Source organism: Enhydra lutris, unplaced genomic scaffold (genome assembly GCF_002288905.1).
Source record: "Enhydra lutris kenyoni isolate GAN:26980312 unplaced genomic scaffold, ASM228890v2 scaffoldscaffold13, whole genome shotgun sequence".
Lineage (NCBI taxonomy): Eukaryota > Metazoa > Chordata > Mammalia > Carnivora > Mustelidae > Enhydra > Enhydra lutris.
In genome coordinates this window covers 3,216,338-3,233,326 of record NW_019154097.1, presented here as the reverse complement: position 1 = coordinate 3,233,326, position 16,989 = coordinate 3,216,338, and the positions used below count along the sequence as shown (strand labels likewise).

The following is a 16,989-nucleotide window of genomic DNA, read 5'->3' as shown; positions in this document are numbered from 1 at the left end:
TGGAAAGCCAAAGTCATAGGTGGAGGAGAATTCTAGAAATTACCATGGTGAGTTATATTTAAGGCCTAAGAAGTCAGTAGTAGCATGTGAGCCCAGGTGGTCAGAAAAACTGGTTGAAGTTAGTGATCATCTGTGTGAAACAGTTGCTCTTGGAACACAGTAGAAGAGATGGCAGAGAAAGCTCTAAATGCATGGAACATAAGGAAGAGGAGAGGACTTGAGACAGAGAAATAGGGCAGCTGTGGTGTCCTGATGTCCTCCCAGGGACTAGGGTAGTTTGGAGGGGGGAGGAGAGAAATGGAAGGCAAAAAGACAAAGAGCCTCTGAGGGCTCCCCTAAGTGGATGGAAAGAATCTGTTTTGGACACTGTGTATCTCTCAAAAGGTGGCATCTCTGCATTCCCACCTTCTGGCCTACCTCTCAGGAGCCAACAGCTCAAGGAAGTGGAGGTAGTGTTATAGTTTCCCTATAATGTGGTATGGGGGACTATTAGATGCCCCTGCCTTATAAATTCATAAGGAAATCCAGGATGACTCAATATCCCATTAAACCAAGAGATGGTGGCAGGACTTTCTTCCTTTGATAGGACCCAATGTGTCCACTTCTAGCAGAATGCAGAAAAGCCAGGATGGAAAGAAGCATGAATGTGTCCCTCCTCTGAATGGTGACTCTGCCTAAGGGATGGGAGCCCAGCCCCTGTGTGACCCTCAGGATGAGGAGGCACAAGGCTCAAGCCTGCTGAGCCAACACCCTCCAGTGTTTTCCTAAAGCATCCCCAGAGATCACAGGAGGTCTTGTGACAGACACATCCTCCCTGTCAGGTGGCAATTAGGCAGAGAGCCACGGAGCAAGAATGTGGGGCCGGGGGAAGAGGGGACAGCATGAAGGGAATGACCCAGAAAGGTCACAGCAACATCATGTGGGAAGCCAAGGTTAATGTGCACACATCCTGACTTAGGTGGAATGGGTCCTTCCCATGGTCCCTCAGGCTTCTACCTGTCCCAGAACAGTGTGAGTTCATAGTGCTGACCAAAGTCCTACAACAAAGGGTCGAAAGGCATAAAGATGAGCTGGAACAAACACCTTCAGGATTCTCAGTTTTCAGCAAAGCCAAGGGCTGAAAGAAGATAGGGTCAGAGCCTGTGATTCACACAGGATGTTGTTGAGAGATGAAGCCTTGTTCATCCCATCCCATTACCCTAGCACAGCCCCCACCCTCCAGCTTTCCCTCTGTCTCAACAGAGGTAAAATCAGAATAAAAGGCCTCATGGAGGATATAAACTCAAGCATTTACACCTCCAGAGGTGGTGGCAGGTGCTAGGAATATATCAGTGCTTGCTTGGCAACTCTGGAGTACACCTGTGGCCCTCGCAAGTAACATGCCATGGTGAAAGGTTCAGACCTTCTGGAGCCCTTCCCGACTTCTGCGGAGGACACCTAAGAATTCTATGGAGAGAATTTCAGGCAACTGACTACCTGCGATGGAGGAAAGTGGCTTCTCCACAAAATCACTTCTCCTGTCAAACATTGAGTCCTAGAGGATAGAGACCATGACTGCTTCATTTTTGAACCTGCTTACCACAGCCCATCCAGGGAGAACAGTGAACACAGAATGAGAACAGGAGTAAACCCCACAGATGCTACCTTCTGCACCATGTGAGAGGGGCCTGGGCTTCTGCTCCTTCCCAGCCATCCAAAGCCTAATGTTCCACCTGGGTCAGGGGCCCATGGCAGAGGCCAGGTCTGTCACAGAACAAGGAACAAGAGTGGTTACTGCGTCCAACATAGGAAGAGGAAAGAAGAGAAGACAGCCTGGGCTTCAGGTGCAGAGATGAGGAACGAACACAATGCAGGCATGGAAGGTACTGGGGGACACAGAAGACCAGATCCCTGTGGCTCTGGCAGGGTCTGCAGAGGAATGTCCATTCCTATCCCCAGAGACAGGGAGGCCAGGACCCTGAATACTTGGTCTGGATGAGAGCATAGGGAGGGAAAGGGGGCCTGGGAAGGGGCCAGAGGGAGATCTCTGTTTCCAGAAGGAGGGGTGGGCTCTGCCAACTGCCCCCCCTTTTCTGCCTTCCCCCTCTTCTCCACTGTAACTTCTCTGGGTCCATGGCCATGCAAGGAGCATGTTGGGGGCTTTCCAGAGTATATCGCTCTCAAGGTCGAGCCTGCTACAGAGGCCACAGGGGCAGGACCCTGGGCAGACAACTGGTCTCATGGGAATCCAGACAGCGGGAAGGGAAAGGAAACCATTCCTTGCGGTAAATGATGCTGGCAGCTGCGGAGTGTCAGGGAAGAGGGGCAGGGTAAAGTGAGAGGCCAGAGCAGAATCCCACACATGGTCAAAGACACATGGACACAGACATCCAGCCACACAAATGCATAAACACAAAGACACAAATTCAGTGTTGCCACTGCAAAACTAATTCAGAGAACCCAGAGACACGTCCAGGAAACACACCTACCTAGACTCAAGAACACCCTGAGTCAGACATGCAGGAGCAGATGCTGGCACCAGCACCATGCAGGCACAAAGACAGTCTCCCCATTGTATCTGCAAACAGATGCAGACCATCTTGCAGACCTACAAACACAAATGCAGTCCAAATTCGTCCCTCAACGTTGCTCTCCTCCATAAAGCTCCTAGGTCACCTTAAAGCAGGCCTGTCTTTCCCTCCTCTAAACTCTGCTTTCTGATTTCTGTCTCATTGCTTCTCCTTTAATAAGGACAGTCTTGGATTCACATGCATACCCAGGTCTCAACAACATGGCCGTGGGCTTTCAAAGAAATGACAAGGTCAGCAAGTGAGTCCACTGCCCTCTTCAGCAGCCCCATCCCTCACCTATACACCCATTCCCCATCCCCAGGAGTGTCCCCACTTTACTGCAGGGTCCTGACCCCCAACCTCTCAGCAGACACAGACCTAAGGAAAGAATAAACCAGACCTTTCAAGATAATGCTGGTGGGTATTGCCTCCCAAAATCTTTACCTTGCCTTATGCTTACCACTGTCTACCTCGAATCTGTAACCAACTACATCAATGCTATTCCAAGCAGTTACCTAACCCTAGATGGCTACACACTGAGAAATGTCTGTGCCTCCACTAGGCCCACAAATATTACACACTTATGACAGTATGGGTCGTCTGCACTCCAGGAGATCAGTAGCCCCTTCATTAACACCTGCATAGTCATCAGAGCAGGATATCCCTGGAGGGCTCAGTGCTCAGCTGGGAACCTAGGAGCACCAAGGTACCCAGGCCATTTGATCCTTGTTAAACAGAAATTCATCCAAGTCTCTGTGTTCCGTTCCCCAGTGCCTACATTCCAGCCTATCCTGAGGATCAAATGAGGGGCTTGGTTCAGGGCTGCAAGTTCCAGACTGCCACACCAAGCTTAGGGCAAGTGGAACTATGAGTGGAATGAACCAAGGCTAGCAGCTGAGTGCCCAGGAATGGCTGTGTGGCCGACTTGTGTTCCCAGAGAAGGATAACAACTCCTTCTATTGTCTCAACCCCTGTCCTGTGGACTCTATCTATACCAGGTCTCCACTATCTTCCAGACTCTCTCACTGCCTCCCTGCCATGTCCCCCACCTCCACCTCATAGGCTCAGTCACCTGCAGCCCAGTGTGTGGCAGAGACTTGCTGTCACCTTCCTGCTCTGACAGCAGCTCTTTCCAGTTCTAGCTTTTTGTCCAGCCAAGTATCTACCTCCAGCAAAGTCTTTACTCTTTCCCTTGCTTTTCCCAGGGCCCCTAACTTAGGTTCTAAGTCCTAGGAATAAGCATGGATGAAACATCCACCTCCAAGATGAAACATCTCTCAATAGTTGATCTACCACTACAAGCTCAAGTTCAGCGGTAGGGACTTGTAGTAGACCCTAGAAAAAGCCTCCTGAGTAGAGGAAGTGCAGTCAAGGATGGAACCTAAGGGGGCTTTGGACCATTTGACAGAAAAGAGCCTCCCTCCATGATGGTATAAACAAGGGGAAGGACAAGATGTCTTGGGAGACAGAGGGAAGCTGGGATTTGAGGAAAGGAAATAGACTGTCCCCAACTCTTCCCAGCCATCTCTCCCTTTTTCTATACATTGTGCCAGGCCAGAAAGTCCTTTCCCTCAGGAAGGTTGGGGGTGTATCACTCTAGCTTCCTCTTCTCCCAGACCATCTTTGTTACCTACTACAGGTTCTGTGCCCATCTGGAGTTTGGGATGGGGTGCAAAACAGACCAGGTGGATCTCCCAGCCCCACCCCACCAAATGTTTGAAAGTGCATGGAGAACTTTAAAAAAACACAAATCCTTTGACTCTATTCTAAGATTCAATTTAAGATGGTCTGGTGCGGGGGGGTGGGGGGGAGGCAGGGAAGCACCCAGATGACTCAGTTGGTTGGGCATCAGACTCTTGATTTTGGCTTGGGTCATGATCTGGGGTCATAGAACCGAGCCCCAGGTCAGGTTCCACATTCAGAGCAGAGTCTGCTTGTCCTTCTCTCTCTGCTCCTCCCCCTGATTGCTTGCTTGATCTCTCTCTCAAATAAATAAACAAATAAAATGTTTTTTAAAAAAAGCTTGGTCTAGAGTGGTGTCTCTAATTCTGTATTTCCAATGAGCTCCTCATGTGATTCTGAAGTACAGCCAAATTTGGAAAGAGTAGAAACAATTTAATATGATATACCTCTGGAATCATCTACATTCCCCCACCACCACCCCAGACCCAAGCTATCCTACCTCTCTGGGAACTCTTAGAAACAAGCTGCTCACTCCTTACTTAGTCACTTCCACAGAGGGTGGGGGTAGGTGGGGAAGGAGAGATTGAAGATATGGGAATTAAAAGCTTTCTCATGCCAGGATTTACCATCAGACCAGGTAAATGACCCAAGAAATCTTATCTCCTTGTTTTTGCCCAGTCCTGTCCCAAGAATGCAACCTCTTGCCAGCTGAGTCCCTGCTCTGCTTAAGGTCTCAGCCTGTTGTAAAACCTCAAGCTCAAACAACAACAACAACAAGAACACCTCAAGTTCCAGAGCTCAATTATCTCTCCTTTAATTCATTCAGATTCCAGTCTCTCCACTCAGTGGATGGGACACCACATCCTCATCCCCAGCCAACGATATCCCCATCTCCAATCCCCATCCCTGCTGAATCCCACAAAAACACCCCAGTCAAGGGCACAATCTTTCTGTCACTATCTTGTACTTGAACCACCCTGTCCTGATTTTATTCCTCCCAGTTCTTATCCTCTCCACATTTCTCTATGGTCTCCCTATCCCAATACAACCTGTCTTTCAGAAATCTGGGATAAGCCTAGGGAAAAGAGGGCATGGTGCTGAGTTTAGCACTCTGGGAACTAGATGGATTTTCCAGTCCTAACTTGATAAACAGAACTCTGAGGTTCCAAGCTGGTTAAACACTGTCTACCAACAGTGTAAGAGGATTCCCCTTTTATCTCCATCATATTTTCTCCACAATTTCTCCAACATGGGTGTTATACACAATGAATCATGGAACACTACATCAAAAGCTAATGATGTACCGTATGGTGACTAATATAACATAATAAAAAAAATAAATATAGATTCTAAGACATAACCTAATAATACACCATATACCAACATAAATTTCAAATGGATTAAAGTCTTAAAACATTAAAAACTAAACTACAGGAATGACGGCATGCAAAATGGCAGAGCAGGAAGCTCTAGGAGTTGTTCCCTCCAATGAAGCAACCATTGAACTGGAAAGAGCAATTGGAAGCACCTATTTCAGAACTCTGTAACTTGATTAGACACTTATAACAATCAGGGGTATGCTTGATGAAGGGAGAGGATGCTTGATCTTTCATAAGAGAACATCATGCATCAACTAGCTATAGCTAATGCTGTAGGGAAAGTGGTCCACATTCCTGGAGTGTCTGGCTGGTAGCAGAGAATCTTGTCCTCCAAGAGTTGGGGATTATGCATTTTGGTTGGTCTGGCGGTTCCCTGAAGGACAGGTGCAGATGCTTGCCTTGGTTGCAGACCTCTTGGGCTACAGCAGCTTCCACAGTGGCATAAATCACAATATTAAAAGGGACAGAACCAGGGGCATCTGGGTGGCTCAATGGATTAAGCTTCTGCTTTCAGTTCAGGTCATGATCCCAGGGTCCTGGGATCAAGCCCTGTATCAGGCTCTCTGCTCAGCAGGGAGCCCGCTTCCCCCCTCCCCACCTGCCTCTCTGCCTATGTGTGATCTCTGTCAAATAAATAAGTAAAATCTTAAAATAAATTAATTAATTAAAGGGGCAGAACCACTTTAGTGGGAGATGGATAGAGAAACTTTGTCAGGCCACTAGTTAACTACAGAGATAACAGGAACAGAAATCTCAAGGACCACACACAACAAAGAATACACACCTGGCAAAAATTGCTTGGAAAAGTCAAAACACATGACTGCAGTCCTTAACAAACAAAATATCTGCAACTTCTAAGGAATGAAAGAATCAGATTTCCACAGATACCACATTATAATATTCAGAATGTCAAGTTCTCAAAAAAAAAAAAAGTTACAAGACATAAAAAAAAAAAAACAGGAAAATACAGCCCATTCACAGGAAGAAAGTATTTGACAGAAACCATCCATAGGGAAGCCCACACATTGGACATACTAGATGAAGACTTTAAATTAACTGTCTTAAATATGTTCAAAGATCTGAAGGAGACCATAGGCAAAGAAGTAAGGGAAATCTCAAAAAAGATGTATGAACAAGAAGAGATTATCAATAAAGAGGTACAAATTATTAAAAATGAACCAAACAGGGACACCTGGGTGGCTCAGTGGGTTAAAGCCTCTGACTTCGGCTCAGGTCATGATCCCAGGGTCCTGGGATCAAGCCCCACTTTGGGCTCTCTGCTCTTCGGGGAGCCTGCTTCCTCCTCTCTCTCTCTGCCTGCCTCTCTGCCTACTTGTGATCTCTGTCTGTCAAATAAATAAATAAATAATCCTTTAAAAAATGACCCAAACAAAAATTCTAGAGCCAAAAAAGCAATAATTTAATTTTTAAAGACTTTATGTATTTGAGAGAGAGGGAGAGGTGGGGCAGAGGGAGCAGAAGAGTGAGCACAGAGTCCAATGTAAGGCTTGATCTCAGGACCCTAAGATTATGATCTGAGCCAAAACCCAGAGTCAGATGCTTAAACAACCAAGCCATCCAGGTGCCCCAAGCCAAAAATACAATAACTTAAGTGAAAAAATTCGTTGGCAGAATTCAACGAAACTTGAGAAGGTAGAAGGAAGGATCAAATACTTGAAGATAAGGCAATCAAAATTATTGAGTCTGACTTGATTATAAAATCTGAAACCATAAAACTCTTAGAAGAAAACCTAGACAGTAAACTCTTTGACATCAGTCTTAGTAATATATTTTTTGGGGGGCCAATCTCCTTAGGCAGGACAATAAAAGCTAAAATAAACAAATGGGATTACATCAGACTAGAAGGCTTTTGCACAGTAAAGGAAACCATCAACAAAATGAAGGACAACCTGTTGAATCAGAGGAGATATTTGCAAATCACACATCCAAGAACAGGCTAATATCCAAAATATATAAAGAACTCATATTTAAACCTAATATTACATTTATTAATATTAATAACTTAATATTTTAAAACCCCAATTTAAAAATAAGTAGAGAATTTGAATAGACATTTTTCCAAAGAAGACATATAGATGGCCAAGAGGCACATGAAAAGATGCTCAACATCACTAATGATCAGGGAATTGCAAATCAAAACAATGAGATATCACCTCACACCTGTCAGATTGGCTATTACCAAAAAGACAAAGAATAACAAGTATTGGTGGAGAAAATGAAACCACAATACACGTTGGTGGGGATGTAAATTCATGCAGCAATGGAAACAGCTGGAGGTTTCTATTGGAAAATAAAATCATAATTGAAAAAGAAGACATTCTAACAGATACCATACAAATACAAAGGATCATAAGAGACCACAATGAACAATTATACACCAACAAATTGGATAATCTAGAAGATAGGGATAAATTCCTAAGAACATACAACCTACCAAGACTGAATCACGAAGAAATAGAAAATCTAAATAGACCTATAACTAATTAGGACATTAAATCTGTAATAAAAAAATTTCTCAACAAAGAAAAGCCCATGACCAGATAGATGGTCCTGGTAAATTCTACCAGGTGAATCCTTCACTGGTGAATTCTACTAAACATTTAAAGAAGAATTAATACCAATCCTTCTGAAACTCTTCCTCAAAACTGAAGATGAAGGAACACTTCCAAACTCATTTTATGAGGCCAGCCTTACTCTGATACCAAAGCCAGACAAGAACACTGCAAGATAATAAAATTACAGGCCAATATCCCTGATTAACATACATGCAAAAATCCTCAACAAAATACTTACAAAACATATTCAGCAGCACATTAAGAGTCATGCACTATGATAAAATGGGATTTATCCCTGGGATCCAAGGATGGGTCATATACTCAAATCAACAAATCTGAAACACCACATTAACAGAATGAAGGATAAAAATTATATGATCAATTATATGATCATCTCAGCAGATGCAGTAAAGCATTTGACAAAATTCAACATCATGTCATGATAAAAAAAAACTCTCAATAAATTAGGTATACAAGGAACATATCTCAATATAAATAAGGTCATAGATGACAAGCTTTCAGCTAACATCATCCTCAAGAGTGAAAGGTTGAAAGCTTTTCCTATAAGATTAGGAACAAAACTGGGGCACCTGGCTGTCTCAGTCAGTAGAGCTTAAGACCCTTGATCTAGGGATCTGAGTTCAAGCCCCACATTGGGCATAGAGTTTACTTAAAAAAAATATTTGGGGCACTTGGCCAGCTCAGTTGGTAAAACATGTGACTCTTGATCTCAAGGTTGTGAGTTGGAGCCTCATATTGGGGAAGATTAGGAAAAACATGAGGGTGCTTACTATCATCACTTCTATTCAACTCAGTACTAGAAGTCCTGGCCAGAGCAATTAGGCAAAAAAAAAAAAAAAAAAAAAAAGTAAGAAAAAACGAAATAAAAAGCATGCAGATCAGAAAGGAAGAAGTAAAACTGTCTCTGCTTGTAGATGTCATGATCTCATATATAGAAAATCCCAAGGACTTCACCAAAAAAACTGTTAGAACTAATAAACAAATTCAGTAAAGTTGCAGGATACAAAATCAACATACAAAAATCAGTTGCATTTCTATATACTAATAACAAACTAGAAGAGAAATTAAGAAATAATCCTACTGGGGCGCCTGGGTGGCTCAGTGGGTTAAGCCGCTGCCTTCGGCTCGGGTCATGATCTCAGGTTCTTGGGATCGAGTCCCGCATCGGGCTCTCTGCTCAGCGGGGAGCCTGCTTCCCTCCCTCTCTCTGCCTACCTCTCTGTCTACTTGTGATCTCTCTCTGTCAAATAAATAAATAAAATCTTTAAAAAAAAAAAAGAAATAATCCTACTTACAATATCATCAAAAATAATAAAATACTTAGGAATAAATTTAACCAACGAGGTAAAGACTTATAAACTGAAAAATATAAGACACTGATGAAAGAAATTGAAGAGGAGACACAAATAAACGGAAAGATATCCTGTGTTCTTTGATTGGAATATTAATAGTGTTAAAAGGTCCATCCTACTTAAAGTGAGCTACAGATTCAAAGCAATCTTATCAAAATCCCAATGGCATTCTTTCACAGAAATATAAAAAAGAAAATGTAAAATTCATATTGAACCACAAAAGACCCCAAATAGCCAGAATCTTGAAAAAGAAAAACTAAGCTGGAAGCATCATACTTCCTGATTTCAAACTATAGTAAAATGCTATACTAATCCAGGCACCTGAGCAGCTCAGTCAGTTAAGGATCCAACTCTTGATTTCAGCATCAGGCTCCACACTGGGCAAGGAGGTATGGAGAGTCATCAGAGAAATGCAAACAAAAACCACAATGACGTATCACCTCATTCCTGTTAGAATGCCTAGTATTAAAAAGACAAGAGTGGGGTGCCTAGGTGGCTCAGTTGGTTAAACATTGGTCTTCTGCTCAGATCCTGATCTCAGGGTTCTGGGATCTAGCCCTGCATCAAGGGGAGTCTGCTTCTACCTCTATCTCTCCCTCTGCCCCTCACCACTCTCACTCTGGTCCTCCCCTTCTCACCCCCAACCACCTCACCCTGCTCATGCTCATACTTGTGCTTTTGCGCTCTCTTTCTCTCTCTCAAATAAATAAATTATAAAGAAAGACAAGAGATATCAAATGTTGGAGATGATGTGGAGAAAAGGGAACCCTGTACCTTACTGATGAAAATGTAAATTGGGGGACGCCTGGGTGGCTCAGTTGGTTGGACGACTGCCTTCAGCTCAGGTCATGATCCTGGAGTCCCAGGATCGAGTCCCGCATCAGGCTCCCCGCTCCGCGGGGAGTCTGCTTCTCTCTCTGACCTTCTCCTCGCTCATGCTCTCTCTCACTGTCTCTCTCTCAAATAAATAAATAAAATCTTTAAAAAAAAAAAAGAAAAAGAAAAAGAAAATGTAAATTGGTACATCCATTATGAAAAACAGTATAGATATTCCCCAAATAATTAAAAATAGAACTATTGTATGATCCAGCAATCCCTCTTTTGGGTATATATCCAAGGGATATTTGTCCTCCCTTGTTCATTGTATCATTATCCACAATAGCCAAGACATGGAAACAACTTAAGTGTCTATTGATGGATGAATGGATAAAGAAGATGTGGTATATACATACAATGGAATATTATTCAGTCATTAAAAAAAGAAAGGAACTGCACTTTGAGACAACATGGATGAACCTAGATATCCTTTTAGTAAGAGAAATAAGCCAGACAGATAAACAGAAATACTACACAGTATCACTTATATATGCAATTAAAAAAAAAATTCAAACACACAGAAACAGAGTGGTGGTTGCCAGGGGTTCGGGGCAGAGACAGAATGGGAAAATGTTGGTCAAAGGGTACAAACTTTGTTAGAAGATGAGTAAGTTCTAAGGAATGAATGTATAACATGGTCACTTTAGTTAATAATACTATATTATACACTTGAAGTTTTCTAAGAAAGTATATCTTAAACATTCTCACCACAAAAAAAGGAAAAAATCACTATATGAAGTAATGGAGTTGTTCATTAACTTGATTGTGGTAATTATTTTACAATGTATACCTATACGAAATCATCACATTATAATGCTTAAAATAAACACAAATTTGTACTTTTCAGTTATACCTCAATAAAGCTGGGGGAAAAACAAGTGGAAATCTTCATGGCCTTAGATTGGCAATGGTTTCTTAAAATATGACACCAGGGCACCTGGGTAGCTCAGTGGGTTAAGCCTCTGCCTTCAGCTTAGGTCATGATCTTGGGGTCTTGGGATCAAGGCCTGCATCGGGCTTTCTGCTTGGCAGGGAGTCTGCTTCTCCCTTCCTCTGCCTGCCTCTCTGCCTACTTGTGATCTCTCTCTGTGTCAAGTAAATAAATAAAATCTTTTTTAAAAATATGACACCATGGGGCGCCTGGGTGGCTCAGTGGGTTGGGCTGCTGCCTTCGGCTCGGGTCATGATCCCAGGTCCTGGGTTCGAGCCCCGCGTCGGGCTTTCTGCTCGGCGGGGAGCCTGCTTCCTCCTCTCTCTCTGTCTGCCTCTCTGCCTACTTGTGATTTCTGTCAAATAAATAAATAAAATCTTTAAAAAAAAAAATATGACACCAATAGCACAGAAAAATAAATAGGTAAGTTGGACTTCATCAAAATTTAAAATTCTGTATATTAAAGGACACTATCAAGAGAGTGAAAACCCACAGAATGGGAGGAAATATATGCAAATCATATATCTGATAAAGGTCTATTATCCAGAACATAGAAAGAACTCTTACAATCCAGTAATCAGATGTGCATTTTAGGAACAGTCCTCAGCCTGCTGGAAGGATGGGGAGAGTATGGAACCTGGAATGCAGTGAAGAGGCAGTCTTCCTGGGGAATATTCCAGGGGAGAGGTGGTGAGGCCTGCACCAAGACAGTGGTCAAAGGTAGAACGAGGGCCTGACAGATTCACCTGATATTGAGGGGAAAGACTCGGGCGGCTTAGGACCCTGATGAGCCGTGTGCAGTTTTTGTTTCCGCATACTAGTGAGGCTGGGTGCCAGGACAGGATCTGCCTTTCGGGAAGGAAAAGGAGGGAGATCCTTATTCCTGCCTGGACAGAGTGACTGGGGATGGAGGAAGTGAAAGTGCCTGCCTGCATAAATAGGCAACAGACCAGTGAGAGCCGACACACGGACCCCCAACTTGCAGCTGTCCACCTCGCGCACTACTCTGGCCTCGCCCTCACCCTCCACCACAGCCATGGCTCAGTCACTGACTCCGAGCCTTCTTGTCCTAGTCCTGGCTTTCTGCATCCCCTGGACCCAAGGTACCAAGGAGGGAGTTGCCAAGGATGGGGACAAGGGTAGGCCTGGGTGGGAGCCTACAAGAAGCCCTGGCTGCCTGTAAACCCCACCCTGCAGGCAGTGATGGAGGGGCCCAGGACTGTTGCCTCAAGTACAGCCTAAGGAAGATTCCTGCCCGGGTTGTCCGCAGCTACCGGAAGCAGGAGCCAAGTTTGGGCTGCCCCATCCCAGCTATCCTGTGAGTGAATGCAAGAAGGTGGGTGCCACTGAGTGGGAGGGCATGGTGGGCAAGACTAGGACAGGCTTGCTAATGCCCAACCCCCAGGTTCTCACCTCGGAAGCGCTCTCAACCAGAGCTGTGTGCAGACCCTAAAGAGCCTTGGGTGCAGCAGCTGATGCAGCGTCTGGACCAGCCGCCAGCCCCACAGAAACAAGTCCAGGGCTGTAAGAAGGACAAAGGGACTCCTAAGTCTGGCAAGAAGGGAAAGAGCTCCAAAGGCTGTAAGAGGTGAGGAAGCTAAATGGACGGGGGTGGGGAGAGGGGAGTGAAGGGGAGCCTCGCTGGGGGAGCCCCTCAAGCCCCTCCCCTCTTCTGCCCTCCCAGGACTGAACCGCCACAGACCCCAAAAAGGTCCACAGCCCAGTGACCAGCCTAGAGCCCAGGAGGCCCCCAAACCTCACCAGGGCTTGGAGCCCCGATCCAAGGAGCAAGAAGTGGGCTAGGAGAAAGGATGGGGTCCTCTTGCTCAGGGGCCCCAGAGCAACCACCTCATGCTGGCCTTGCCTCACCCCTTCTCCTGCTTCAACCATCCCTTCTATATTCCCAGCCCTACCCTGCACGGCTGAGTTGCCCACACCAGGCCAGGCCCAGAAACATAGAGGAGGGCGAATCTCCCAGAAAGCATGAGAGGAGACAGCAGGACTGTCCCCTCTGAGGAAAGGTCACCCAGGACCCTCTGGACCTGACCCTGCTCCCGCTGCACCCTACTGCTTCCTTGTAAACATGATTTCTACCTAACAATAAAAAAATGTTCCAGCCTCCCACCCAAATATCTGTTCCTGTGTGTTTGTGTCCTTGGGGAAGCCAGTGTCGCTACAGGGTGGGGTCACAAACTCTGGGGTCCCAGCCAAGAGCTAAACCTGGAAAATCCTATTTTCTCACTTAGTCCAAGAGTTTCTTTGCCCCCCAGGTACGCTGGCAGTAGAAGGGACCTGGGCTGTCCCTGGTCTCTGAGAAATCTCTACTGATAAGAGATGTTGGACCCATAGCACATATCCCTAAAGGCTCTGCAGGCCTCTGAGACCTTGAAGAGAGCCCTTTCCTGATTCTATCCAGCATTCTCTCACTCTAGGAGTGACCTCCAGATCTTTTCCTAGCTCTACCTGGGACTGACTCCACTTTCCCTGGGACCTTCTGAATGTGAACTCCCAAGTCCTTCTTTGGAAGGGTCCCCGGGAGAGAGACCTGTAACACGGGCAAACTCAAGTTCTACTAAACCCTACTAAACCCTACCCTATTGCACAGTTCCAGCCCTGGGACCCCTTCAGAGCCCCATCTCTTCTCAAACATCCAAGAGGATTCCCTTCTGCCCTAATCAGTGAAGTTGGGTCCCTCTTTGTTTAATAGGGCTGTGTGCTTCTCTATCCCTATCTGGGCTTCTTGACTCCCTCAGCTCCCTTCCAGTTGGGAAAGCCTCCTCCCCTTCCTTTCTTTTCTCCCCTAGGGTCCTTTAGCCCCTCTAACCTCTGGACACCAAGCCCCTATAACCTATGGACACCAAGCCCCTTTAACCTCTGGACACCAAGCCCCTTTAACCTCTGGCAGTGATTTAGAACCCCAGAATTCAGATGTAAATCAGTGTCCTGAGCAAGAAAGACTCTTGCCTGGGTCTTCTCTATCTCTTTCTCCCTAGAGCAGAGATCCTCTTATTCCCTCCTTCACTCTTATATAGGGAGAGGGCCGACCATCAGGTGGGCCAGGCCATGTGAGAAAGAAGGAAATAGATCCTGGAGGAGCAAGAAGCTAGAGGCAACTGCCCCACCAGCTTTTCCTTCGTTGGGAGCCTGAGCACACCATCTCATTTACTATTTATCGTGAAGTAATTAAGTACTTGCTGTTTGCTCCTCCTGTAACCAGTGAAAACAGGGACTCTGCCTAGCTCTCCTTGTGCAGCAGATGTGACCTTAGTCTGCAAACTCAGGTGTGCAAGAATTACTGCATTTTAAAAACTTCTTCCAATGACCTCAATGCTACTCCAAGTCCCTGCACTGGGGTGCTAGTGAGGAATTCAGCATCTGGCAGTCCTGAGCTCCCACCTACCAAGAGCTGGTGTCAGAGAAACACCAAGGCACAGAGGAGGCTTCCTACCCGGCCCCCCCACACACCATCCCATCACTGGACATCAGTCTTACCAGTGATTGCTAAGGTCCCTATAATACTAGTTGGTATGGCTTTTCAGGTGCTGGACTCTTAAACTCTTAGCTCTGTGCCATATTCGAGATATGGAAACTCAGCTATGAGAGCCTCTGGGCTTGTACCTGGCTTCCCCAGACACCCCCAGAGCCATGTACTCACGTGCTGCCACTTGCTTCAACACAACCCACTGCTGAACCTACACACCAATCCCCTCCCAGTCATAAAAGCCTCTCTTCGAAATCCTCTTCCCAGGCCCTCCAGGACATAACCTTTCCCCAGGTTTACTTTGGACTTTTACAAAGGCAGAAGGTCCTTTGACATCAGGCTGCCTCTGTTCTCAGCCCTGCCAAAACTCTTGCTTGCTCCAGAGAGAAAGGAAACACATAGGCAGAAAAAACAAAACTTCCTACTCTGCTAAATTATCCTGCCACGTTGCATGCCGCATATGTGTCTCAAACCCTGCCCTGAGCAGATGTGCAATATATCCTCTATTCTGTCAGAAAATGAGTGACCGCTTTCCTTGTCTGCCTTCATCTCTGACAATGTTATCCTGTTCTTCCTTTTTCCTGTAAGATGCATAATTTTTACAAGATCAAATAATACATATTCATGGTTTTTTAAAAATATTGAAAAGTACCAAATGGCTTATTCTGAAAACCATTTCCTGCAAATCTTAACTCTTAAGGTACTTCTTCTAGGAGTTGGTGCCATACGTCTAAATATTTTGTTCCTACTTCTGTTTCTTGGTTTATCTATTTTAAATATGGCCAACTGACTTCCTATTATAAAAAGTGGAGATTCAGGGCACCTGAGCAGCTCAGCCAGTTAAGCATCTGCCTTTGGCTGAGATCATGATCTCAGGGTCCTGGGATCGAGCCCCAGGAGCCTGCTTCTCCCTCTCTCTCTCTGCCTGCCTCTCTCTGCCTCTGTGCCTACTCCGTCTGTCAAATAAATAAAATCTTAAAAAAAAAAACTTAAAAAAATTTTAAAATTAGGGGCACCTGGGTGGCTCAGTGGGTTAAAGCCTCTGCCTTCGGCTCAGGTCATGATCCCAGAGTCCTGGGATCGAGCCCTACATCGGGCTCTCTGCTCAGCAAGGAGCCCGCCTCCCCCCCTCTCTCTCTGCCTGCCTCTCTGCCTTGCCTGCCTCTCTGCCTACTTGTGATCTCTGTCTGTCAAATAAATAAACAAGATCTTTAAAAAAAAATTTTTTAAATTAGAGGCGCTTGGGTGGCTCAGTCTGTTAAGCTGCTGCCTTCAGCTTGGGGCATGGTTCCAGGGTCCTGGGATCGAACCCCGCATCGGGCTCCCTGCTCAGTGGAGAGCCTGGTTCTTCCTTTCCCTCTGCCTGCTGCTCTACCTACTTGTACTCTCTAATACTGTGTCAAATAAATTTTTAAAAAACCTTAAAAATTTTAAAATTAAAAACGGAACAATATGGGGCTAACAACACAGCACCACTGACACACTTGGCATCTTCTACCTTGCATTATGGTACAGAAAGGTCAGAGGGACTAGGTCTATACCTGCTATTTATGAAGCTCAAAATCAATTTGTTTCCTAGCTTTAGTCACTTACCTGTGAAAATGTCTTCAGCTTCACTGGCTTCTCTTGTGAAGTTGTTTTTCTTTCCCACATCCAGGTGTTATTTTTCCTTATATTTGGGACAAAATGATGCTACACTGTTTTAATAAAATCATTAATGCTTCTGTCCTTTGGCATCAGTCTTGACCAATGATTATCAATGCTGAAGTTGCCAAGTCTTGTTTCCTAACACCTATATTTGTATTTCTTCTATTGGTGTCTACAGCTCCCCTACAGAGAATGTGTTAGCTATGCCAAGAAGCTGAAGACTTTGTTTTCTTCAAGACATCCCTTTCTCAGTTGGTGGCAAACCAAAACATCCCAGGCAAACTCTGATGCCGTGTTCTTGAAGACTTTGCTTTAGAGCTATGGAGTGTAGTCATAATAAATGTCAATCTAATATTAAAATAACCAAACTCCGCTTTTGGTCACCTGGGCAGCCAGAGCCTATTTTGGTTCAGAATCCCCGTCACCACCATCACCACAACCGCGCGAAACTCCACTTGGCTGTATAGCTTCATCGCCCCGTTCCGCCACCAGGA

At 45.1% G+C, this 16,989-nt stretch overlaps 1 protein-coding gene across 2 annotated transcripts; it reads left to right on the top strand.

Annotated features, from left to right (window-relative positions):
• Window positions 1-12,261: 12,261 nt before the first annotated feature.
• Window positions 12,262-13,497, top strand: LOC111145903 (C-C motif chemokine ligand 21). Of its 2 annotated transcripts, none has more exons than XM_022501205.1 (4): window positions 12,262-12,470; window positions 12,565-12,685; window positions 12,773-12,955; window positions 13,052-13,497. In XM_022501205.1, exons 1-4 carry the CDS (start codon window positions 12,404-12,406, stop codon window positions 13,092-13,094), a joined length of 414 nt encoding a protein of 137 aa, XP_022356913.1. In that variant the 5' UTR covers window positions 12,262-12,403; the 3' UTR covers window positions 13,095-13,497. The 2 variants fall into 2 exon arrangements, with proteins under 2 accessions (XP_022356913.1, XP_022356914.1); XM_022501206.1 differs by having other exon boundaries at window positions 12,322-12,470; window positions 13,275-13,497.
• Window positions 13,498-16,989: the final 3,492 nt, after the last annotated feature.

Bases quoted from the DNA above. Each gene is read 5' to 3' on its own strand.
- LOC111145903 (XM_022501205.1), top strand. From the start codon at position 12,404: ATGGCTCAGTCACTGACTCCGAGCCTTCTTGTCCTAGTCCTGGCTTTC. The intron at 12,686-12,772 runs GTGAGTGAATGC...CCCAACCCCCAG, and splicing joins TGCCCCATCCCAGCTATCCT to GTTCTCACCTCGGAAGCGCT. The intron at 12,956-13,051 runs GTGAGGAAGCTA...CTGCCCTCCCAG, and splicing joins AGCTCCAAAGGCTGTAAGAG to GACTGAACCGCCACAGACCC.